The sequence below is a fragment of the Dromiciops gliroides genome, chromosome 2, assembly GCF_019393635.1.
Source record: "Dromiciops gliroides isolate mDroGli1 chromosome 2, mDroGli1.pri, whole genome shotgun sequence".
In the NCBI taxonomy this organism is placed as follows: Eukaryota; Metazoa; Chordata; class Mammalia; order Microbiotheria; family Microbiotheriidae; genus Dromiciops; species Dromiciops gliroides.
In genome coordinates, this window is record NC_057862.1 from 396,794,662 (window position 1) to 396,820,987 (window position 26,326).

Here is a 26,326-nt window from a genome sequence, read left to right on the forward strand (position 1 = left end):
CCCTCTCTCCCTTCTTCCCTCCCCCTCCGCCTTCCCCTCCCCTCCCCTCCCCTCCCCTCCCCTCCCCATTTCTCCTCCCCATTTCTCCTCCCCATCTAAGAGTCTCTTCTGAATCCCCGCGAAGTCAATCGTCCGTCTTCTCGCGAGAGTCCGGACGGCGCGGTGCCGGCTGCTGAAGAGTAGGTACTGGGGTGCCGGGGTGGCTACCGGGTGTGCGGGAACCTTGGGTGAGCGTTGGCCGTGCCTCTGTGCGGTTCCGCCGCTTCCTCTTATCCAATTGCGTTACCACACTTTGGGACCCCAGTTCCTTCTCAGAAGAACTCTGGGATCTCCTATAGTTTCCCCTCCCCCTGCCAGCGTCTTCATCTTCCTTCGCTCTCTCCCTTCTCCTTTCTTTCTCTCTCCCTCCTCTTTTTCCTTTCTTCCCTCCTTTATCTCACCTCCCTTCTTTCCTTTTCCCTCCCCTTGCTCCTTCTCCCCCCTCCCCTGACCTCCTCCCTTCCCCTTCCTTTTTCCCCTCCCCCTTATCCTCCCTCCCACCTCTTCTTCCCTTGGCCTCCCCCTCCTCCTCTCTTTCCTTCCCTGGTTTCTAATCTTGCCTGACCTTAGAGAAGCTATTTGACCTCTCTGAGCCTCTGTGCCCTTATCTGTAAAAAGAGGAGGTTGGATTCTTGCATCCTCTGGGGTCTGTCCCTGCTCCATGAGTGTATGAGTCTAGCCCTGTGCCCAGGAAGCTTCGGTTGGGCCGGGGTGGAGGGAAGCAGAATAGAGAAACACATACACACTAACCATCATCTTGGCTGGGGTGGCGCCCTAACAATTGGAGGGATCAGGAGGGGCCTCCTGAGGATGGTGGCTCCTGAGCTGAGCTTCGAAAGAAGCCTGGGGGTGGGGGGGGGTAAGGAAAGCATTCCAGCCTATACAAAAGCTGGGAGGTACAGTAAGTAGGCCAGTTTGGCTGAGATATCTAATTCAGGAGACAAGTGAGGTATAATCAGGAGGCTTCATTGAGCAAAGGAGTTTCTCTTTCCCAGGCTCTTACATCTTGGTGTGTCTGTGCCCTAATGGAACACAATTTTACACACCTAGTATTCTGTCTGACGCCTGTAAGGTTAAACATGGAGGTTGGTCAGATGAGTTCCATAGTTACCACACCCTAGGGATAATGACGATCTGCTGGGCATCTTTTTTTTTTTTTTTAGTGAGGCAATTGGGGTTAAGTGACTTGCCCAGGGTCACACAGCTAGTAAGTGTTAAGTGTCTGAGGCCGGATTTGAACTCAGGTACTCCTGACTCCAGGGCCGGTGCTCTATCCACTGCACCATCTAGCTGCCCCTTGCTGGGCATCTTTTGAGGCCCAGGCAGCTTACTCCTCTACCACCTACAAAAGGTGAGTTGTTGTACTGTTTGAATTCTGGACGCAACAGCTAGGACTTGACTTTTGATAAGATGAGTTTGTTTGTGCCTAAGGGTGATTTCCTCTAAGAAAACTAGAACCTCTTTCCCTCTGCCCCCCCCCCCAATCTCTGTGAAACAATTGTTCTATGCTTTTCAGTTATTTAGTGCCAAGAGTCGTATGGTATTTTTATGACTGGAAACAATAACAAATCTTCCAACTGTCAGACCAAAAAAAAAAATAGCAATTTGAGAGAACAGTATTCTTGAATTATTTGTTTCTCGTCAAGATGAGGCATCATCCCAGCTCCTACTGATCTTTGAAGTGAGAGAGCTCGAATTCTGCCCTCACTGTCACATGAGAAGACTAGATGGAAACTATACCACATGGATATTATTACAGAAACTTTTTACTCACACCATCAAGCTAGTCCTGAATTCACCTAATTACCTCTAGAAGTAGAGGTTTTGATTTTCATTCCTTAGAGTTTTCTCTTTCTCTGTTGATTCCTTTCTCTAGCAAATTATTTCTGTCATGTCCCATTTTTAAAAATTTCCTTTCCAAAATGTAACTGCTGTAATACGGCAGTTACAGAATTAGGCCTTAGGTTGTAATTGAAAGCCTTCAGCTTTTACTTTTGTTTCTTGATATCCTCACTGACAAGAGGATTCCAATTGTTCAGGATTTGCTGTCCACAAAAAGATAAATTTATAGCAGGGAGCACATGTCTTGGGATGACACCAGCAACCTTGTAGGAGTGATCTAGGTAGAGAATCAGAGTTGGAAGAGAGGTTTTTGTTTTGTTTTTTTAACATCCAAGGTCAGTACTTCCAACTCCTGTAATTACTAAACTATCTCCAGTCAAAGTTCCTAAGAAAGCTTACCTAGTTACTTGATTTTTTGCCTCTATTGTGGGAGTGGGGTTTTTTGTGCTTTTTGGACCAAACTCAAAACTTTTTGATTGAAGATATCCTGTTTTCATATTTGAACTTTTAAACATTTCCTGCAGTGTCTTCTCTGTTACCAAGAAAGCTGAGCCTGTGCCCTTATTTCCTAGGGTTGATATTTAACAGGCATTTTATTGCCATCCTCTTGCTATTAGATATTAATTTGGGAAGTAGGAACACAAAGCATTTTTAATATCTTCTAAATTAGTGACCTGTTCCCATTGGAACACTGAGATATTGTAAAGTGCAGATCTAATACTCTCAGATCCTCGCAGTGGAAAAGGAAGCTTCAAAGCCAGCTCTATTCATCTCTCTAGGGAAGCTTCCCACTAGGCAACACTAGATGTTAAGAACAAAGATTTTGTGTGCCTGTTTGAAGTAGAGGCAAATAAACTGAACTGAGAAAGGGGGATGAGCAATGACACTCTTAGAATTTTCTGCTTCTGTGATGCCATGCTGAAAAAGGCATGGCATTTTGTCTCTACCTAAAAATCAAGATACGGTATATACAACAGAACAGAGCAGACTTACCTAGATCTCCTATTTTGTTTGTTTGGTTTTTTAGAGAAAATTGCATTGGAGTGTAGTCAGTAAAAAATACTCTGTTATCAGGTAAAGGGCAGTTGTTTTTTAATTAAAAATTTTTAAATTTAAATTTTTTTCTTTTTAAGGGCAGTTTTTAACTAGGAGAAAAGTCTGTTTCCTGTTTTACTGAACAACATTTTCCACTGTCCTTCAAGGCAATGAAGCATTTTTGGTATCCCTGAAGAAATTGGTATTTATTTCTAGCAATTTAGTACTTTACTCTTAACATTCTTTCCCATCTCCATGTAGCAGTTCAGTGCTTCTAAGCTCTTGATTGATCTCTATTTATTCTTTGTTTTTTTTTTTTTTTAGTGAGGCAGTTGGGGTTAAGTGACTTGCCTAGGGTCACACAGCTAGTAAGTGTTAAGTGTCTGAGGCCAGATTTGAACTCAGGTCCTCCTGACTCCAGGGCCAGTGCTCTATCCACTGTGCCACCTAGCTGCCCCTCTCTATTTATTCTTGGTCAGGAACATGTGGCTTAAAATTTCAGTTATTGAATATATTCTTTTAGGAATTAAAAAAAATAGTGGTGGTTTGGCTGAGAGTATCCTTTTGCTGCATATAATTTAGTTATTCTGCTGTTTTAAAAATGTGGGTACGTAGGGGTTTTTTTTTGGGGGGGTAGTACCTACTATATTAATACCTCCTGGGGGCGGCTAGGTAGCGCAGTGGATAAAGCACTGGCCCTGGAGTCAGGAGGACCTGAGTTCAAATCCGGCCTCAGAAACTTGACACTTACTAGCTGTGTGACCCTGGGCAAGTCACTTAACCCTCATTGCCCAGCAAAAAAAAATATCTCTCATTCATTTATTGCTTTGCAAAATCCTCACAACTCTGTGATATAGTATACTATTATCTACATCTTGTAGATGAGGAAATAGGTTTGGAGAAGTTTAGTGACTTGGGATCATAAAGTCATAAATTTAAAACAGGAAGGGACCTTAGAGGCCATTATGTCCAACCCCAAGAGAAGTGAAGTGACTTGCCCAATATCACATAGCTAGTAAGTGGCAGAATTTGAACACAGATATATATGACTCCAAGTCCAGTGCACTTCCTATTACATCAAGCTGATTCACAGAACTGGCAAATGGTGTTGGGGTAGGAATCTAGATAGTTTTCTAACCATGCTGTTTCCAACCCAGCATCAGGAGAGCAGGTGAATTTGAGGTGTATTTGCAGTAGTGGTCATTTTGTGTTGATCTAATCCATACACTAATTTTATCCCCTTCCCCTCCCCCCCAACCCAGAGGTTTTTAACCAGGGGTCTGTAAACTTGTTTTTTTGTTTTTAATATTTTGATAATCGTATTTGAACATAATTGGTTTCTTTTATAATCTTTAAGTGTTATGCATTTAAAACATTGTGAGGAGGTCTCCATAGGCTTCACTAGACTGCCAAGGGGGGGATCCATGACCCTTGTGACCAGTGACATCTATAGGTAAGGAAACTAGCTAGGGTTAGTAGTATATTCATTAAGAGGCAATGTTGCTCAGGGAAAAGAACTATATAGACCTGGTATCAGAAGACCTATGATTAAACCCTGTGTTTGCTACTTATTGGTTATATAATGGGAAACTTCTTAGCCTCTGAGTTTTTTTTCCTCCTCACCTATACTATTTTCTTTTTAAAATTTTAATTAAAAATTTTAATTTTTCTCAATTACATGTAAAGATATTTTTTGAGTTCCAAATTTTTCTCCCACTCTCCCTTCTCCCCTCCTGAGGCCAGTAAGCAATTTGATATAGGTTATACATTACAATCATGTTAAACATTTCCACAGTAATCAGAACAAAAGGAAAAATAAACACAAGAAAGAATAAGCAAGAACAATAACAAAAAAAGCAGCAAAAGTGAAAATAGTATGCTTAGTCTGCATTTAGACTCCATAGTTCTTTTTTCCACCATAAGTCTTTTTTGTTTGTTTGTTTTTTGTTCCTTTTTTTTTTTCTGGGCAATGAGGGTTAAGTGACTTGTCCAGGGTCACACAGCTAGTAAGTGTCAAGTGTCTGAGGCCAGATTTGAACTCAGGTCCTCCTGAATCCACGGCCATTACTTTATCTACTGTGCCACCTAGCTGCCCCCCCACCCCCAAGTCTTCTGGCATCGTCTTGGATCATTGTATTGCTGAAAAGAGTTAAGTCTTTCACAGTTGATCATCCCTCAGTGTTGTTGATACTGTGTACAAATGGATCTGCTCATTTCACTTAGCATCAATTCATGTAAGTCTTTCCAGGTTTTTCTGAAATCCATCTGCTTATCACTTCTTACAGCATAAATTTTGGGCATGATTCCAAATTGCTCTCCAGAATGGTTGGATCAGTTCACAGCTCCACAAACAGTGCATTAGTGTTCCAATTTTCCCACATCTTCTCCAACATTTATCATTCTCCTTTTTTGTCACATTAGTCAATTGGATAGGTGTGAGGTGGTACCTCAGAGTAGTTTTAATTTGCATTTCTCTAATCAGTAGTGATTGAGAACATTTTTTCATATAGCTGTAGATAGTTTTAATTTCATCATCTGAAAACTGCCTATTCATATCCTTTGACCATTTCTCAATTGGGGAATGACTTGTATTCTTATATATTTGATTCAGTTCTCTATGTATTTTGGATATGAGGCCTTTATCAGAAACACTGTAAAAATTGTTTCCCAGCTTTCTGCTTTCCTTCTAATCTTGTTTGCATTGGTTTTATTTGTATAAAAACTTTTTAATTTAATGTCAAAGTGATCCACTCTGCATTTCATAATGTTCTCTATCTCAAGTATGGTCATAAATTCTTCCCTTTCTACAGTTCTGACAAGTAAACTATTCCTTTTCTAATTTACCTATGGTATCACCCTTTATGTCTAGATCTTGTACCCATTTTGACTTTACTTTGGTGTGTGCTGTAAGATGTTGGCCATGCCTAGTTTCTGCCATACTATTTTCCAGTTTTCCAGCAGTTTTTGTCAAATAGTGAGTTCTTATCCTGGAGGCTAGAGTCTTTGGGTTTATCAAACAGAAGATTGCTATATTCATTTACTGTTGTGTTTTGTGTGCCTAACCTATTGCACTGATCCTCCTTTCTATTTTTTAGCCAGTACCAAATAGTTTTGATAATTGCTGTTTTATAATATAATTTTAGATTTGGTAGGGCTAAGCCACCTTCCTTTGCATTTTTTCATTAATTCCCTTGATATTCTTGACCTTTTTTTCTTCCATATGAATTTTGTTATTGTTTTTTCTAGCTCTATGAAATACTCTTTTGGTAGTTTCTTATGGCACTGAATAAGTAAATTAATTTAGGTAGAATTATCGTTTTTATTATATTAGGCCTACCCATGAGCAATTTATATTTTTCTATTTTTGTAGGTCTGATTTTATTTATGTGAATAGTGTTTTGTAATTGTGTTCATATAGTTCTGGGTTTACTTTGGCAGGTAGACTCCCAAGTATTTTTTATTGTCTACAGTTATTTTAAATGGAATTTCTCTATCTCTTGCTGCTTGACTTTGTTGGTCATATATAGAAATGCTAATGATTTATATGGGTCTATTTTATATCCTGAAACTTTGCTAAAGTTGTTTATTGTTTCAAGTAGCTTTTTAGTTGGTTCTTTAGGATTCTCTAAGTATAGTATCATATCATCTGCAAAGAGTGATAGTTTTGTTTCTTCCTTGTATGTTCTAATTCCTTCAATTTCTTATTGCTAAGGCTAACATTTTTAGTACAATATTGAATAATAGTGGTGATAATGGACGTCCTTGTTTCGTCCCTGATCTTAGTGGGAATGCCTCTAACTTATCCCCATTGCATATAATGCTTGCTGATGGTTTAAAATAGATACTGTTTATCATCTTAAGGAAAGCTCCATTTATTCTTATGCTATCTAGTGTTTTTAATAGGAATGGGTGCTGTATTTTGTCAAAAGATTTCTCTGCATCTGTTGAGATAATCATATGATTTTGGTTAGTTTTGTTATTGATGCGATCGATTATGTTGATAGTTTTCCTAATATTGAACCAGCCCTGCATTACTGGTATAAATCCTACCTGGTCACAGTGTATCATCTTGGTAATAAGTTGCTGTAATCTCTTTGCTAATATTCTATTTAGAATTTTTGCATTACTATTCATTAGGGAGATTGGTTTCTAGTTTTCTTTCTCTGTTTTTGTTCTTCCTGGTATAGGTATCAACACCATATTTGTTTCATAGAAGGAATTTGGTAGGATTCCTTCTTCACCTATTTTTCCATATAGTTTGTATAGTATTGGAAATTAACTGTTCTTTAAATATTTGGTAGAATTCATTTGTAAACCCATCTGGCCCTGGAGATTTTTTTCTTAGGGAGTTCATTGATGGTTTGTTCAATTTCTTTTTCTAAAATGGGCTTATTTACTGCTCTTTATGTGGTGGCAAGGAATTGGAAGTTGAGGGGATGCCCATCAATTGGGGAATGGCTGGACAATTTGTGGTATATGAATGTAATGGAATACTATTGTGCTGTAAGAAACAATGAACAGGAGGAGTTCAGAGAAACCTGGAGGGTCTTGCATGGGCTGATGATGAGTGAGATGAGCAGGACCAGAAGAACATTGTACACAGTATCATCAACATTGTGTGTCGATCTACTGCAATGGACTATATTCTTCTCACCAATGCAGTGGTACGGAAGAGTTCCAGGGAACTCATGATGCAAGAGGATCTCTGTGGAGTATAGATGCTGAATGAACCATACTATTTCTTTTGGTTTTGGTGCTGTTATTTTTCTATTTTGAGGTTTTTCATCGTTGCTCTGATTTTTCTCTTATAACATGACTAATGCAGAAATATGTTTAATGTTATTATGTGTGTGTGTGTGTGTGTGTGTATATATATATATATATATATATATATATATATATATATATATATATATATGTAACACCTATATCAGATTACTTGCTGTCTAGGGGAGGGGGGAGGAGGGGAGGGAGGGAGAAAAATCTGAAATTGGAAAGTTTGTATAAACAAAAGTTGAGAACTATCTTTACATGTAACAGGAAAAAAATACTTTATTTAAAAAATGGGCTTATTTAAGGATTTTATTTCCTTGTCTGTTAATCTGGGCAGTTTTGTAAATATTTATCCATTTCATTTAGATTGTTAAATTTATTGGCATATAGTTGGGCAAAATAGCTCCTAATTATTGCTTTACTTTCTTCTTCATCGGTGGTGAGTTTGCCCTTTTTATTTTTGCTGGTAATTTTTTTCTTTCTTTTTTAAAAATCAAATTAACCAAAGGTTTATCTATTTTATTGTTTTTTCATAGAACTAGCTCTTAGTTTTATTTATTAATTCTATAATTTTCTTTCAATTTTATTAATCTCTTTTAATTTTCAGAATTTCCAGTTTGGTATTTAATTGGGGGTTTTTAATTTGTTCTTTTTCTAGCTTTTTTAGTTGCATGCACAATTCATTGATCTCCTCTTTCTCTATTTTATTCATGTAGGTATTTAGAGATATAAAAATTTCCCTAAGAACTGCTTTGGCTGCATCCCATAAGTTTTGGTATGTTGTCTCATTATTGGATGAAGTTATTGTTTCTATGAATTGTCTGTTTGACCCACTCATTTAGTTTGCAATTAATTTTTTATCTTTCCATGGCCCTTTATTACACATAATTTTTATTGCATCATAATCTGAAAAAATGCATTTACATTTCAGCATTTGACTGTAAGGTTTTTATGCCCTAATACATGGTCAATTTTTGTGTATGTGCCATGTACCACTGAGAAAAAGATATATTCTTTTCTATCTCCATTAATTTTTCTCCAGAGGTCTATCATATTTAATTTTTCTAAAATTCTATTCACCTCCTTAACCTCATTCTTATTAATTTTGTGGTTGGATTTATCTAGTTCTGAGAGGGGAGAGGTTGAGGCCCTCCACTAATATGGTTTTGGTATCTATTTCTTCCTGTAACTCACTTAGCTTCTCTAGGAATTTGGAAGCTGTACCACTTACAGCATACATGTTTAGTCGGCTAGGTGGTGCAGTGGATAAAGCACTGGCCCTGTATTCAGGAGGACCTGAGTTCAAATCTGGATTCAGACACTTGACACTCACTAGCTGTGTGACCCTGAGATATGCCTCATTGCCCCGCAAAAATTAATAATAATAATAATAATAAATATCACTTCATTTTACCTTTTAGCAAGATGTAGTTTCCTTCCTTCTCTCTTTTAATTATTTCAGTTTTTGCTTTTGCTTTGTCTGAGATAAGGATTGCCACCCTTCTTTTTTTACTTCAGCTAAAGCATAATATATTCTGCTCCAGCCTTTTACCTTTACTCTGTGTGTATGTGTATATGTATGTGTATATATGCTTCACATACGTTTCTTGTAAAAACATATTGTAGGGGAGTAGTAGTTTAAAAGTTAACATTTAAGTTACTGCATAAATCTGGGCATTCTGAATACTTGAATGTGTGCAGAGGGAAAGAAGTGAACAACATCTCACTTTATCAATACTGTAAACAAATGGAAATGCAATTCTTGTCCTGGAGAATAAAATCTATTTAAAATTGAAAAACCATATTGTAGGATTCTGGTTTTTAATCCACACTATATGCTTTCAATTTTATAGGAGAGTTCATCCCATTTACATTCATAGTTATGATTACTTTGTATTTCCTTGCATCCTATTTTTTCCCTTGTTTATGTTTTTCTCTTTCCTTTTTCCCTGTTCCTTCTCACTAGTGTTTGTTTCTGGCCACCTCAGTCTACCCTCCTTTCTATCAGCCCCACCTCCCTTTTGTCCTTTCCCTTTTCAATTCCTAGTTTTACTCTCCCTTCTATTAGCACCCTACCCTTTTCTTTCCCCTTTTACTTCCCTATAGGGTAAGATAGAATTCTATACCCAATTAAGTGTGTATGTTATTCCCTCTTTGAGCCAAATCAGATGAAAGTATCATCAAAAGCAATGCTCACCCCTACCTTCTTTCCCCTCTATTATGATAGGGCTTTTGTGCCTCTTCATGTGATCCCATTCTGTCCTTCCCTTTCTATTCCTTTTTGTTTCCCCTTAAGTTTTTTTTAATATCACATTAGAATCCACTTATACGGTAATGTTTTACATAATTGCACATGTATAACCTATATCTGATTGCTCACCACCTCAGAGAGGGGGGAGGGTAGGGAGTGAGGAAAAGAGAGAGGGATAGAATTTGGAACTCAAAACTTTAAATAAAGAATCCACTTATCTTTTTTTTTTTTTTTTGGTGGGGCAATGGGGGTTAAGTGACTTGCCCAGGGTCACACAGCTAGTAAGTGTCAAGTGTCTGAGGCCGGATTTGAACTCAGTTACTCCTGAATCTAGGGTCGGTGCTTTATCCAGGGTGCCACCTAGCTGCCCCCAAGAATCCACTTATCTTATACCCACACTTTCTGTCTGTGTGTACTCCTTCTCTCTGCCTTAATAAAGATACAGTTGTTAAGAGTTACAAGTATCTTCTTTCCCATGTAGGGATACAAACATTTTAACCTTATTGAATAACATGTCCTTCCCAAGGCCCTCCCCCCCCCCCACTTTTACCTTTTCATGTATCTCTTGAGTCTTGTATTTGTAGATTGAATTTTCTGTTCAATTCTGGACTTTTCATTAGGAAAGTTTTAAAGTCTTCTATTTCATTGAATGTCCATCTTTTCCCCTGAAAGATTATGCTTAATTTTGTTGGGTAGTACATTCTTGGTTGTAATCCCAGTTGCTTTGCCTTCTGGAATATCATATTCTAAGCCCTCCAAGTCCTCTATAATTCTTATTGTTGTTCCTTGATATTTAAATTGTTTCTTTCTGGCTCCTTGCAGTATTTTCTCCTTTACTTGATAATTCTGGAATTTAGCTATGATATTCCTTGGAATTTTCTTTTGGGGGTCTCTTTTAGGAGGTAATTGGTGGATTCTTTCAATGATTAATTTTCCCCTCTGATTGTAAGACATTGGGGCAGTTCTCCTTAATAAGGTCCTGAAATATGCTGTCTAGGCTTTTTTTTTTTTAATCATGGTCCTCAGGTAGTCTGATTATTCTTATTGTCCCTCCTGGATCTATTATCCAGGTGTGTTGTTTTTCTGAAGAGGTAGCTTATGTTTACTACTTTTATATTCTTTTGATTCTGCTTTACTTCTTCCTGTTATCTCATTGAATCATTAGCTTCCATCTGCTCAATTCTGATTCTTAGGGAATTATTTTTCCCAGTCAGCTTTTGCAATTCCTTTTCCAATTTTCCAATTGTATTTTTTCAAGTCATTATTTTCTTTTTTGAAGCTATTGACTTTCTCTTGCATAACTCTCATTTCTTTTCCCAATTTTTCTTCTGTCACTCTTATTTGGTTTATATAATCCTTTTTGAGCTCTTCCAAGAGGGTTTTTTTGTCTTAAGATCAATTCTTCTTCCCCTTTAAGGCTTCACATGTAGGGATGTTATCATTGTTGTCTTCCACTTAGTTTATGTTTTGATCCTCCCTGTCACCATAGTAACTGTCAGTGGTGAGGGTTCTTTTATTTTTATTTTAGCCTCTTTTATGCCTTTTAAGATTGAGTTCTGCTCCTGGGATACAGCATGCACTTTCCAGAGCTTCTTTTCTTGGGAGCTGGGGGCCAAGTTACCAGCTTTCTGCTCTGAGGCCTCAGCAGCATTGGGGTTGGAAGGCCCCTCAACTGGCCTGCTGAGCCACTAGCTTGATGAGCTAATCTGTTGAGAGACTTAATTTAACATTGTTTCTGAGGTAAATTTTGTACTATTTTCTTTAGAGAATTTTTGTGAGAAATTTTTTTAATTCAAAAAATATACTACAAATGAATTGCAAGTTGTTTATAATAATATTTGGCCCTATTGTAGGTCAAACCCATCACCTAGTGATGTGGAAAATCACATGTAGCCTCTGACCTTGTCTGTCTCAAACAGACCCTGGCCTTGCTGTGTTGTCGTTCCCCCCCCCCCCAAGCAATGAGGGTTAAGTGACTTGCCCAGGGTCACACAGCTAGTAAGTGTCAAGTGTCTGAGGCCGGATTTGAACTCAGGTACTCCTGAATCCAGGGCCAATGCTTTATCTACTACGCCACCTAGCTGTCCCCCACCCCATTCTTTTTTAATGTATTTACTATACTCACACAAAATCTCAAGGGACAGTAGAAACTTGACTTTCGTGCAAAAGAACTTTTCAAACCCTACAAAACTAGGTAAAACTGATTTTTTTGGTATTTATTTTGGTGAAAGGAAAAATATTATTTTATTAAACATTTCAACTTAAAAAATTATTCGTGGTCAAAGGAAGTCTGCCAAATTCCCTTCCTTGTTGAGTCACTGATGACTTCTACTCAGTACACAATAGCATTTGTGCTTGTTTTATGTTCTGTGCTTTGGCTAGGTCTGATCCAAAAGGGAATTAATCTTCTGTCTTTACCTCTTCATATCAATCCAGTTGTATTTTCTTGGCTTTTTCTCTTCTGAGAAGGCTAGGGATCTCCCTAGAGAAATTAATGCTTAGTTTAGGAATTTGGGATTATGGAAATTTAAAATAATAGGATTATTTATTTAGGCCCTCTCATCAACAGTATGATTTTTCTGGTGTCAGCATCTCTGGGTGGCTTGTCTAGATTGCCAAAAGGCTAATTGTGTTTATTATATTTCTTGGGTTAAACTGGGTTCAGGTTCTTCATACCTCTGCTCAGCAGATTAATCAAATTCTTTGCTTATTAGTTTTCAGGCTAGTGACATTGCAGCAATGGCAGAGTATGGAATCTCAACTGGGCAACGTGTGGCGGTGATATGGGATAGGTCATCTCCAGTAGAGGCTCTGAAAAGTCTCGTGGATAAACTACAGGAACTGGCTGGTGATGAGAGTCACGTGTCTGTGGAAAACATCGACCAGCTGTTACAATGTAAGAACTTGTCCTGGATGAACTGCTTGTTGTTTGTCATTTAGCCATTTCAGTCATGTCCGACTCTTCATGTCCCCTTTGGGGTTTTCTTGGCCAAGATACTGGAGTGGTTTGCCATTGCCTTCTCCAGCTCATTTTATAGGTGAGGAAACTGAGGTAAACAGGGTTAAGTGACTTGCCCAGGGTCACACAGCCAGTAAGTGTCTGAGACTAGATTTGAACTCAGAAAGATGAGTCTTACAGACTTCAAGCCCAGCACTTTATCTGCTCCATCTAGCTATCTGATGGAAGTACATCTCTATTATCTTGATCCCTTGGTTTCTGCTTTGACTGACAAAAAACTGGTGTGCTGTCAGGTGGTTTTGTTCCTTTCCTGTTGAGATAGAAGAGTATAATAAAAAAAAGGAAAAAAACTCACTTAACTATGGTTTCTAATCTATACTGTAGCTGAGCACATAGATGGATCTAGGTGCATTGGTGAGAATAATGGCAGGGGGAACATGTATGGAAGGGAGAATAGGGTAATAGCTATAGAGAGTAAGGTCCATTGAATCACCATTAAACTGGGGAGGATCCATGTTTCCTCCCATCTGGGGCATTTCTTTTTTTCTTTTTTCTGGTAAAAGTATTTTATTTTTTCCAGTTACATGTAAAGATAGTTCTCAACATTTGTTTATACAAGCTTTCCAATTTCAGATTTTTCTCCCTCCCTCCCCCCTCCCCTAGACAGCAGGTAATCTGATAAAGGTTTATATATATATATATATAAAATAACATTAAACATATTTCTGTATTAGTCATGTTATAAGAGAAGAATCAGAACAATGAGGAAAAACCTCAAAATAGAAAAACAACAGCACTAAAAACAAAAGAAATAGTGTGGTTCAATCAGCATCCATACTCCACAGTTCTTTTTTTTTTTTTTCTGGATTTGGAGATCCCCTTCCATCATGAATTCCCTGGAACCCTTCTGTACCGTTGCATTGGTGAGAAGAATCTAGTCCATCACAATTGATCAACACATAATGTTGATGATACTGTGTACAATGTTCTTCTGGTTCTGCTCATCTCACTCATCATCAGCCCATGCAAGTCCTCCTAGGTTTCTCTGAACTCCTCCTGCTCATTGTTTCCGTTTTACATTCATATACCACAACTTGTTCGGCCATTCCCCAATTGATGGGCAGCCCCTCAACTTCCAATTCCTTGCCACCACAAAAAGAGCAGCTATAACTATTTTTGTACATGTGGGTCCTTTTTGGGAAAAAGACCCAAAAGTGGTATTGCTGGGTCAAAGGGTGGGGCATTTCTAACACTCCTAGCATGTTGAGGAGGGTGCTGCTCAGGCATTCTGAGCGATGCCTGTTTTAGTCTTCATTTTCTCTTCTCAGCTGCTCACAAAGAATCCAGCTTCGATGTTGTTTTGTCGGGTCTGGTTCCAGGAAGTACAACACTGCATAACACTGAAATTTTGGCAGAAATTGCCAGGATCCTTCGACCAGGTGGGCAAGTCCTTTTGAAAGAGCCAGTGGAGACAACCTCAGGTAAGGAAACTGTGTCCCTGTCCCTTGAATCTTCACTGGAAGCACTAAGCCAGGGTTTATGAGATGAGCTTAAGGTATTTACTGCTACTTAAAATGGTATAGAGCTGTGGACCTTGAGATGAGTTCTGAAAGCACTTGGAAAATTTAAAAGCATTAGACAAACATAAAGTACTATTTTAATTTTTGTCCCGTCTACAGAGGGTGTGGCTTTTCATGGTCCTCCTCTAATTTTATTGTGATTATTCTTTTTCTTTTTGATAGTTCACGAAAGCAAGGTGAAGACAGCAGCTAAATTATGCTCAACCCTGACACTTTCTGGCCTTGTGGAAGTGAAGGAGGTATGTTTACAAGTGAGCTGCAACTTGGGGCTAGCTAGGTGGCGCATCAGCCCTGGATTCAGGAGGACCTGGGTTCAAATTCAAATTTGGCCTCAGACACTTGACACACTTGACCCTGGGCAAGTCACTTAACCCTCATTGTCCCTCCCCTCCCCAACACCCTCCCCCTCCCAAAAAAGTGAGCTACAGCTCACTTTACTGAAACATGGTATAAAGGAATCCATGTTTTAGAACTCACCCTTGTGCCTTCATATTGTTCCTGCCCGAATAACAAAAAGTCCCCAAAGTGTGTCACCAGAATGTCTATTCTTTAAAAGGGATGTTTATTTCTTTTTGTTAGATTTCTCTTTGGGATTATATGACTAGCACTGTACCTTAAACACCTTGATTTCTGACTAGGTCACTGATTTCCTCTCTGCTAGGAGTGCTTGAGGTTTTTGGTGGTTGGTGCCTGTCTTTTCCCCCCCCTTTAAAATGTAATTCTGTTTTCTGCCTACATGGAAAGGAGAAACAGTAAGAAAAGAGGTAATGTTTGCAAAGCACTCTAAATTTTGTAAAGATAGGCATTATTCAGAGAGAGAAAAGTTGAATACTTAGTCATGACCCTTATCAGAGAGAAATTAAATATGAAGCATAAATAAAGAGGTACTATCTGTAGAGGGTATCTCATTATTATCTGTATATTCTATTCTTTGGGCCTTAGGTATGCCAAAAAGTGATACTATAACATTATAGCATGAATGAATTCTGCTTTCAACAGAGACAAAACTTTTTTTGTGCTTGAATTTCAGTTACAGAAAGAGTCCTTAACTCCGGAGGAGGTGCAGTCAGTACAGGAGCACCTGGGTTATCAGAGTGACAGCTTAGTCTCCATTCAGGTCACAGGCAAAAAACCCAACTTTGAAGTAGGCTCTTCTACCCAGCTTAAGCTTTCCTTTCCCAGGAAGTCTGCTCTGTCAGGTAAGGGTAATCAACCCATGATTATACCATTTATATTATACATTTTAATTCCTTACTGGGCCAAGAGGAGTCTGAATGGAGAGGTAAAACTGCCAGTAAATTAACCTTTCTAATACTTAGAAGGGTTTCATTTTTCAGTGAAAAGAGGCCTGATGATGCACTAGTGTACTGGGTTCGTTCAGTTTCTTAGTGTTCTTTATATAGGTTAAGAAAGTTAATTTTCCTTGAATGGGATTTCCCTTAAGATTATGTCACTTGTAAGATTGTACCCAGAAAATGTTTCCTTATTTTGCCCTCTCGCATCATTAGTATTCTTGTGATCTTAACAAAGAAAACTGGCTAAATTGAAGTATGCAGTTAAGTTTTCAGATACTTGATGCTGTCTTCACTTATTATTATTCTGACTTCCTCAAGATCCTCTAGCAATGTTTTGGAAACCTTTGTGTTCAAGGTCACAAAATGAGCAGGAGCAGTGTAAACAAACATGCTGTCCTGTTTGGAGGATTTGATCATGCAGTTGTGCTTGGGCTAATTTAAAATAGGTCTGAACTGACCTATTTGAAAATCTGCCCCAGAATGAACTTGGTTCACTCAGCTCCTCCTGATATATATTGTGGCCTGTGCCAAGGCATTATCTTCTGATAGATTCAGAAACAAAAACCCTGAGATCTTTTTCCAGCTCTGCCATTTACTTGCCATGCATCCTTTATCTTGGGGGTAGATCTGCATTTTTTGGTTCATATTTTTCCATCTGTAAAAGGGGAATGAAGCCTCTCTTACTAACACTGGATGGTATGAGGCTGCTAGTTGATATTTATAAAGTCATTGTACCTCTAGAAAGAAAGAACTTTTTGGTGTCACATAGCTTATATCTGGCTTTTCTTGATATTTCTTTTGTTGGCTGGTTTTAGAAAAACCTGCTGTGGACCCTAATGCTGCCAAGCTGTGGACACTTTCAGCCAGTGATATGAATGATGATGGCATGGTGAGTTGGGCCCAATGCTGAGCCAAGTGGTAGACTGATTTGCCTCCAGCAAACTTTTCAGGGTTTCCGTGCTGGGTATGAACAGTCATATATTAGAACCATGCCTGCTAGTTGTGTTTGTCATGCTTTCAGGTGGAATTTCAGCAGTGAAATTTTCAGTTAGTTTCTGCTCAACTTAAAGAATTCCTTCCTGTTATTTGGCATAATAGATCTAAGACAAAATGAATATGAATAGGCTTTTTGTCTCTTGGACTCATTTTTCAAGGGGAAAATGTCTGAATTGTGGCAAAAAGTTACTTTTTCTCTCTCTACACCCCTTTGTAACAAAACAAAACAGCTGACACTATCTATATCTGGCTCCACACCTAGAGAAATTCTTGTCTTAACTCTTCTCTGACTGTTTGATTTTTCTCATGTTTTTTTCATCCACCTGCTTTTTGTTTTTCCCCATCCACGAGATGAATGTATCTAGTACGTGTTATGTGCTAATGATTTTAGCTAGGGTTTATAAAGTGTTCCTTGTTATTTTCGGGCAGTTCATGATTAGCCATTTTGTGACATCCTTGTGGGAGCCTTCTGGGCATCCTTCCTCTTTTATCAGCTGGTGGGTATCAGGAAGTACATAATAATTTTCATCTTAAGCTGAACTATATAACTAGGAAGGCAAATCCCAAAAATTATTTTTACATTGTATTATCTATGCTACTGCTTTCCTCTTTTATGAGAGCTTCTTAACTCAGGTAGCTTTAATCATTGGACTAATCTGAACACTTTCCAGGATCTCATTGACTCTGATGAACTCTTGGATCCAGAAGATTTGAAGAAGCCAGATCCATCTTCCCTACGGACTGCTTCATGTGGAGAAGGGGCAAAAAGGAAGGCATGTAAAAATTGGTGAGTGTTAGGGAAGGTTCATTACTTTCTTTCAAGGAATGTCTAATAAAGCAGAGAAGAACTTTATTCTTGGAAGTACCTGCATATGATATGGGCAGAGGGAAACAACATCTTGGCCTTTGGTCCACCTTATTGGTTCCATTTGTTCTATCTCGCTCCTCTGGTATTATTACTTAGAAGGTCACAAAGAAAGTAGTTCTGTTGTAAGTTGAAAGTGTTGTTGTTGTAAGTGAAGAATGGCTGGAAGGCTGATGAAAAGCAAGGGGCCTTGTACTTACCATAAACTGGTAGAAGCCATTTTTCAGGATTTGTGAGTTTCTTACAGTATTTTATCTCCTGTTTAGCACGTGTGGCCTAGCAGAAGAACTGGAGCAGGAGAAAGCGAAGGAGCAGAGGAGATCCCAACCCAAGTCAGCTTGTGGAAATGTAAGTATTTTGGTAGATTTTCAAAATTCAGAAAACATCCAGGTTATATTTAGGCTTTATCCTAAAATTGCACATATACTATTTCTACCTCTAAATAGCTTATGAGCCAAAAGATTACAAGTAAGACAAAGTGAAGCAGACCTCTATTGGAGAAGAGAAGTCCCCTACCTCTTGAGGACATTAAGCATTCTCAGAGACCCTATAGCTGTTTTATGGTAGGAATTTCTCCTGCCTCTACCTTTTTTCTTTTCATTTTTACATAGATTTAGTATTTCACATTTGTATTTTGTTGCTTATTTTCATTTCATTATTTGAATTCTTTGAATCTGCCTTGACTTTCTAAAAACTATCAGGTCCTGAACTCATTGGTTGCCATGGCATTAGATAGGTCTGACTTATCACAGGAGTCTATAAAGCTTTAGTATTTGCTACTAAATATATGCCCTACTGAGCATGAAATCTCAGCTACCTGTGTTACTTCAGGACTACTGGGTGGAGAGAAAGCAACAAGGTCAGGGATTATTTCCTCTTGGTCTTTGAGTTTGTATTTCTTTGGTTAGTAGACACCTTTAATTTCTACTTCTCTTTCTCTCAACAGTGTTATTTGGGTGATGCCTTCCGCTGTGCCAGCTGCCCCTATCTTGGGATGCCAGCTTTTAAGCCTGGGGAGAAAATCCTTTTGAGTGAAAAAAATCTTCATGATGCCTAAAAGCAAAATCACTGGGACTTATAAGGGTTATTCCATTCCAGAAACTGACTCCAGAACTCATTTCAGCAACCCTTCATGCCCCACCTGTTTGTCTCATGCCTCCCTCTGTGTTGGAATTCTAGATGGGGTTGGCTTGGTAGACATGCAGAAATTTGGGTATATATGCTGCTATGAACCTAAGGACTGAGCTGTAATCAGCCAGATTAATTTGCTTTGGGCTATCTGATTCTTCACTGGAACTTGAATTGAAGGTATAGGGAATTTCCATCTAATTAATACATGGGAAAAGTCACCCTTTCCATGTTAGAATTTGGTAACCTGATCACACTCTATTTGGGACCAGAGCCCAACCTGTCATCTTGGATCATACCGCCCTTGAACATAGTTATCCTTTAGTGTTAAACTTATGTGATGAATCTCCAGATCACAAATCTGTCTCCTAAATTTATCAATAACCAATTACTTGTTACATGAGCAAGCATATTTTTCAGTCTGTAGTTATTGGAAAAGATAGCCAAGTGTTGTACAGACTCCTTAGAGTAACTAACTTCCTGTCCAGATGGATTTCTGAAACCTTTTGAACCATTCATATTTTGAATCAAACTCCTCCTCACTGTCTCAAACCATTATTATTGTCATCTGGACATTGGTGAATTAGAATTGGAGCTGTGTCCTTTTTCCATATCTGAATTTGTCAGTGTTAGAAAAATGCACTCCTGTATACCAGCTCCAGGGGCACATGTGTGTGCATGTGCGTGTGTGCGTGTGTGTGTGAAGAGAAAGAACTGACTCTGCAGTAACCATAAAAACGCTTTCACCTAAGTGAGGGACCTGAGCTCACATCTGACTTTAGATAACACATTCATATTTATTATCATATCTGGTGGCACATCAGGGAGTCAGTGTCATAAGCAAATAATCCTTCAGTTATGGAATGGAGTGACCTTTCTTCATCTGCCCAGAACTGTTCTCTCTGGGGACCTGAAGATCAGGGCTCAAACCAGCTGTATTTACTTCTGTCTTTCTTGCTGTAAGGACTAGGATCCGATTTTGCCAAATGTTGACAAATTGTGGATTTAGGGGAACTGGAATTTCAGCACTGTGACTGATAAATAAAGTGTTTTAAATGATCTTAAATCTTTGAAATGTGTACTGATTCTCTTGCTTGCATTCCAATATTCTGGTCCCTGAAAATGGTGCTTTGTTAAGCTCTAAAGAAATTAATGTATAGTCCAAATCAGTGCCTTAGCATCAGCAGATAGTTATGTAATGCTGTATATTCATTGTCTTCCAGTGATTGAATTCCTTTTGATAAGGTTGAGAGCAGAATGTTTGTCATTCCACTTGTGCTGAGGAGCCCATTATATTCAACAGGTCTTTGGACCACTACTTGCTGACCTGCTCTTTACTTTGCTTCTTGCCAGTTAGGAACCAAACAGGTTGCTTTCTTCTGCAGTTGGAATCCTTATGGGTATCTCAAGAAGAACTACCCTGTCACACTGTAGGGTTCAGGAGAAAGCCAGCCAAATTTGGGAGTGCTATTGTGGCCTGGGAGTTTGCTACATCTCTAGCAGACGGTAAGCATCTGGAAAAAAAGTAGGATGTTCATTAAACTTCAAAACCTAGGAAGCAACTTCAATTGAATGCTTCCCCATTCTGAATCCTTAATCTCCCCAACCATGTGATGCTGGAAAGAAGGTACATTTTTTATCTTCATCTCCTAGTACTTCCCCTATTGTTGCTTCCTCCCCTCCCTACCTCCCAACTCTCTTATGGAACTTAAAATGGTTTCGTTGAATAGAATCTTGTCAGTAAAGGAAGAAACCTTAGAGTTGCAATGGATGGCCTTTAGGGTGGTAGACAGATGCTAGATGGAACTCTGATCTAATCAATATAATAGGAAACAGAATTTCACTGTTGGAAATAACCTTCATGGCAATCTAATTCCATACCTGAAAAATAACTTCTGCCGCATAATTGATAAATGGCTACCTTTGCTTGGAGGCCTTCAAAAGAGAACAATTGGAATTGTTCTCTGTCTCTGTCTGGCTCTGTCTCTAAAAATGTGCATACACACATATGTGTATTTGATAAAGGAACTAAAAGAAGAAACAACCCTTTGACAATGGTAAGAAAGGTGGGAAGGGGGTAGGTCAATTATAAAAATGAATTGGGGGCGGTTGTTTCTTTTGTTCTCATATGATTTGACATGATTGATAAAGCAATTCTCCCCAAAGATATCTTTCAGCAAATGAGGCAGAATGTCATTGTGCTGGGAAGAATCTCCTGAAATCTAGGTTGGATTTGTATTTTGCAGGTTTTATTGTGTTTAAGAGCCTTTGTAGCATGGAATAGTGGAAAGAGAGCTAGCCTCTGAGACAGGAAGAGCCAGGTTCAAGTTCTGCCACCAGACATAGACTACATGACCCTGGGCTTGTCATTTAGCTACTCAGGGGTCTTTGGCAGCTCTCTGGTGCAAGTCTCTATTGGGAAAAAGGAGCTCTTCACTGGGAGGAAGGACCCAGACAATCTCATCCCCTTCCTTATCCTGGCCCCTCCCCAAATAGGAATCCCTATTTGTTAAGAGTTTAAAGAAAATTGAGAATGTGAAAATTTGGAGCATAAAAAGGTATAGCTAGGAAGGAGCTTAAAGAACACCTAGTCTTCCTCTCTTACTTTGCACATGAAAGGACTACTGAGTCTGAGAAAAGTCACCCAGGCCTCCTGCTGCCAGGAGGTTCTTTGAGTTAGGACACCAGACCAATAATCAAAAGAACTGGATTCTGGTATCACTTCTGTCACTAACTTGTTCTGGGATTTTAATTTCTTAGGGCCTAAGGTTCCTCAGCTTATTCCCAGGGAAAGGGCAATGGATTTGGAGTAAAAAAAATTTGCTTTGGAATTTTACTTCTGCCTATGTGATCTTGGGCAAGAACTCAGTTTCCTTCTCTGTAAAATTAGAGGATGGGGGTAGACTAGTGGTGTCAAACTCAAATATAAAGCAGAGGGGGTAATTGAACCTTACATTAGAATCTATGCAGGAGGCATAATTGACTTAGAAAACCATATAATAGCATTATATTTGTTTTATTATATTTTCATTTATTTCCACTTTATTTATTTTACTTTATTTTGTTAAATATTACCCCAATTTTTTTTTTTTTAGTGAGGCAATTGGGGTTAAGTGACTTGCCCAGGGTCATACAGCTAGTAAGTATAAGTCTCTGAGGCCGGATTTGAACTCAGGTACTCCTGATTCCAGGGCCCTCTATCCACTGCGCCACCTAGCTGCCCCTACCCAATTCTTTTTAATCTGGCTCCAGTGATTGACATCTCTGGACTAGATGATTTGGGTTGTAAATTAATGATCCTGCCAGATTACTCCAAATCTTTTATTTACATACTTTAGTGATAACATCTTTTTCACCACTTATTTCACAAATAAGCCTGTGGGCATACAGGGCAGCTATTTTCCCTTTTTATAGGTGGGAAGTCTGAGGCTCAGAAAGGTGAATTTTTCCCTCAAGGTAACTGAGCAATTCCTGTAACACAGTCTTGACTAGAGCCCTAGGCTCTTATCCCTAGTCCATGCTTTAAAACTAAAACTATTTTATATCAGAGAGGGGGAGAAATCAGTAAGAGATGACCTGTTTTCCAGAAAGAGATTTTGAATCACTCATCTTTTAGGCAAATCAGAACTTTTACCGAGACCAATCAGCTGGGTCCCTTCTGTAGTCAGAGTCCCTCCCTGCACTACTTTGTCTACCTTCAATTCTCTAGCTTCCATACCTATTGGTGGGAGTTGGAGAGTAGGGAGTATATCTAAGCAATTTGCCAAGTGTCCTAGTGGTTTATGAGGTGCAGAGTATAATTCAAAACTCCTTTTTTAAGGACGTCTCGCCTTATAAAGTTTCCATCAGTGGGAACAATTGGAAATTTGTTTTGACTAAATGGGTGCTATTTTAAAAATATCTCATTGGTCCCTCCCTCCCTCCTTTCCTTTTCGTAGTACTCAGGGACACTACTGATTGCTAAGTCCATGAGTCTATCAGTGGGTAAAGGGTCGAATTTGAACTCGGGTACTCCTGAATACAGGGCTGGTGCTTTATCCACTGCGCCACCTAGCCACCCCCAGGGGTTAAAGAAAGTTTTGACCTCGATAATTATATTGGAAGGGCAATGGCAACATCTGATGATTCTCTGCTGGCTCTTGCTTAGGCTGGTCTAATTACTAGGCCACAAAAGATGTTACTGGGATAATTTAGATAAATCAGGACCTTGACTGTTAGCTCAAGTGTTATCTATCTGGGCTACACAATACTCAGTTAAAATGCATGTATCTTTAGTCCATAGATTCTTTTTTTTTTTTTAAGTGAGGCAATTGAGGTTAAGTGACTTGCCCAAGGTCACACAGCTAGTAAGTGTTAAGTGTCTGAGGCTGGATTTGAACTCAGGTACTCCCGACTCCGGGGCCAGTGCTCTATCTACTGCACCACCTAGCTGCCTCAGTTCATAGATTCTTTTTTTTTTTTTTTTTTGCAGGGTATTGGGGGTTAAGTGACTTGCCCAGGGTCACACAGCTAGTAAGTGTCAAGTGTCTGAGGCCGGATTTGAACTCAGGTACTCCTGAATCCAGGGCCAGTGCTTTATCCACTGCGCCACCTAGCCGCCCCCCAGTTCATAGATTCTTAACCTTTTTTGGGTCAGACACCTTTGGCAGTCTTGGGAAGCCTATGGGATCCCTACATATTGTAACTTACATTCATAGAAGGAAATGCTAAGTTTCATTTAAAATAAAGCGAGAATAATGATGTGATTTTTTTCTCCCATTCAAGTTCATGGACCCCTTGAAATCTGTCCATGGACCCTTTGGGAGATGGTAGACCCATCTTAAGGTGCCTTAGTGAAAAGATTTGTAAGGAATGATAAGGATTGCAGATACTTGGAGTCACTGAGTCTTCTGCAGGTGCCTATTAAGCCCCCTTCTCTAAGGGCTGGCTCTGCCTAGGACAGCACAGAGCAGAGAGCATGTGGCTGCTGGCTTTCGTTCTGGGAGACAGGTGCAGATGGAGCTGTCTGATAGGAATACACCTGACAGGAATGCATGGGGCCCGGGCTTCCCTGCTTGTTTCATGGAAGATTTATTAGTGTTTCTTTGAGAGAAAACTCCTGAAACCTCTCCGCTGTGAGTGATGAAATTTGTATAGAATTTATGAGACCGGCTGGGTTTCTCTACTATTCCCCTCCTGGAGTCATGGCCATGGGCTCTAACGGTTACTTCCCTGTTTGGCCCTCTGGGTGAACTAAGCATAAATAAGCCAGTGACATGTCTTTTAGGGGCTGGCAAGGTAGTCCCCATAGCCTTATGGAACACAGCCCCTAGGGGATTCCCATCCCAGTGGTCACTGGGTGTTTTGGTGAAGGGAAGAGAAGAAATTGAGGTGAGTGTTGGGGGCTAAACTGGGCAAGGGACTTCTTGCTCATTACCTCTTTGAGGCTGTCTCTGGGGAAATAGATAATCCTCATTTCAGGTGACAGATTTGCTTCTTCCCTCTCTGGTCTGTTTTACTTGGTCTATTTCTCTTCTTTCCATACCTCCTATGGAGAATGACTTCTCACTTGAGTTTGGGTGATCTCCTCTGCCTTTTATGATCCAACTCAAATCCTATCTCCTCCATAAAGGGTTCAATCCCTATACCGGCCACCGTGATTTGCTCTGACTTGCAACTCCATCATTTAAACATGGTCAGGGTAGAAACTAACTTCTCTAATAATTTCCATATGTAGCTAGGCGGCTTAATGACTAGTGTTACGTTTGCAGTCAGGAAAAACTAACTTCTAACACTGCCTCAAATGTTTAGTGGTTGTGTAATTCTGGATAAGGCATTTTCCTTCTATCTTCCTCAGTTTCCTCAACAGTAAAATGGGGATACTAATAGCACCTACTTCCTAGGGTTTTTATGAGGATCAAATGATAAATTTATGAAACATTTAATACAATGCTTGGCACATAGTTTGTGCTTAATATTCCCATCCTATGTCCCTTCCTTCCTTCCTCCTTTCCTCCCTCCCATCTTTTTCTCCTTTCCCAATTAGAACATAAGCTTCTGGTCAGAAAAGAACATTAAAAACGTAGGACTTAGAACTATAAGAGATCTTAGATAATTTAGTCCAATTAATTTATTTTGCAGATGAGGAAACTGAGTTTTAAGGAAGTTAAATGACTTGTTCAAGGTCATACCAATAATAAATAGCAGAATTGGAATTTGGCCTGTTTCTTAGCCGCTGACATTTAATCTAGGGCTCTGTTAATGTTTTCTATAAATTTCATCCTATTAAGCACAAAGCTGAATACTTAAGACCTTGGTGAAACTTCTGTGTTTGATAGATGTGAAATGAAATTATAGGGAGAAAAAGAAGCAAAACCCCTTACTACGCCTTTTCCTCCTTTTGCCAAAGGACCTGCCACACAATTCTGATTAAATTCTTTCACTAATTCCCTTGTTGCTCCCTCCCTATTTATCTAAAATAATATTATCAAATAATTGTCAAATAGGAATCTTCCCCAGAGTATTTGACAACATCTGGTAGTAAATTTCTGAAGAAAATTTTTCAACATCTCTAAGGAAAGGTCACTAGCAAAAGAATAAAATTCAGTTATAAATAAACAGAGCTACAAATTTGAGATGATACAAATTTCTCTACTCTTCTTTCCCCCTCCCAGTTTTGCCCCCTCTATATCAATGATAGAAATGTGTTAAATTAGGCCCTAGAGATGTATGCCTATGGAGCTATGATAAACATCATAATCAGGTAACCTTGCAGGAGGCCTTACAGGTAGTGCCGTTCCCTCAGATAAAAGGTAGGCTGTTAGACTAGTCTAGCGGTATGGTGATTTTTGTCTCTATACATAAGGGTACGTGTGTGTTTCATCTGGAGCTAAATTCAGTCTCTTGTGTTGAACTAGACCCTTAAGTCCAATACCTAGTTTTCCCAATAAGAGAGCAGGACAACTGCGCTTTGTAGAAGGTTGATTTGTACCAATTCCCTGACCTTGAATTCAGATAAAATTGTGTTACATACCATTTCCTTCAGCATCCCTGATGGGGTCAGTTCTGCATTATTCCTAACTCTCTTCCCCTTTCTTCAGCTAAATTGTGTGGAGGTTGAGAAGAGAAAAGGTGATGTAGATCTGAGCATCAAAAAAAGTAATTAGAGCAGTTGTTACACTTGTCTGTCACTTGTTTTTTTCCCCTTTCTCTACAATAACATTCACCATGATTGCTCAAAAGGCAGAATAAAACAATTGTCCTTAGGTGTTTCCATTTTCTAAAAGCATTAGGAACAATTTCTGCTCCTATTTAAAAAAACGGCATGACGGTGAACTTGAGCCTCCACCTGCCCTGTCATGTGAGGTAAAATCCACACCCATTTATAATTACAATTATTAATAAAAAACAATCACTTCCACTTTTTGTATTGCTTCCTGGTTATATCCTCTAAAATAGCTGTAATGCCTCATTTTGATGTGGAGGGGATCCTGGGTTCTAGTTGACTTTGGCAGCAAGCATGAGCTCAAGAAGGTCCTACCAAGGTAGAAAAGTTTTGTATACAAGCAATTGAAGAGGTATATC

The 26,326-nt window shown here is 39.0% G+C and overlaps 1 protein-coding gene across 4 annotated transcripts; it reads left to right on the top strand.

Moving 5' to 3' along the window:
- The first annotated feature begins 50 nt into the window (after nucleotides 1–50).
- On the top strand, nucleotides 51–19,829 carry CIAPIN1 (cytokine induced apoptosis inhibitor 1). Of its 4 annotated transcripts, XR_006354993.1 has the most exons (11): nucleotides 87–179; nucleotides 8,406–8,464; nucleotides 12,655–12,836; nucleotides 14,228–14,380; nucleotides 14,642–14,718; nucleotides 15,510–15,678; nucleotides 16,590–16,663; nucleotides 17,442–17,557; nucleotides 17,902–17,983; nucleotides 18,082–18,198; nucleotides 18,582–19,829. XR_006354993.1 is itself a non-coding variant. In XM_043988477.1 (10 exons), the coding sequence occupies exons 3-10, from the start codon at nucleotides 12,680–12,682 to the stop codon at nucleotides 18,690–18,692; spliced, it is 939 nt and encodes a 312-aa protein (XP_043844412.1). In that variant the 5' UTR covers nucleotides 87–179; nucleotides 8,406–8,464; nucleotides 12,655–12,679; the 3' UTR covers nucleotides 18,693–19,829. The 4 variants fall into 4 exon arrangements, 3 of the variants coding, with proteins under 3 accessions (XP_043844413.1, XP_043844412.1, XP_043844414.1); XM_043988477.1 differs by lacking the exon at nucleotides 18,082–18,198; XM_043988478.1 differs by lacking the exons at nucleotides 8,406–8,464; nucleotides 18,082–18,198 and having other exon boundaries at nucleotides 51–179.
- Nucleotides 19,830–26,326: the final 6,497 nt, after the last annotated feature.

What these genes read in the sequence shown, in the direction of transcription:
- CIAPIN1 (XM_043988478.1), top strand. Translation starts at nt 12,680, where the DNA reads ATGGCAGAGTATGGAATCTCAACTGGGCAACGTGTGGCGGTGATATGG. An exon ending in GCCTTGTGGAAGTGAAGGAG is followed by an intron (nt 14,719 to 15,509) that starts GTATGTTTACAA and finishes CTTGAATTTCAG; the next exon opens with TTACAGAAAGAGTCCTTAAC. An exon ending in CCAAGTCAGCTTGTGGAAAT is followed by an intron (nt 17,984 to 18,581) that starts GTAAGTATTTTG and finishes TTCTCTCAACAG; the next exon opens with TGTTATTTGGGTGATGCCTT.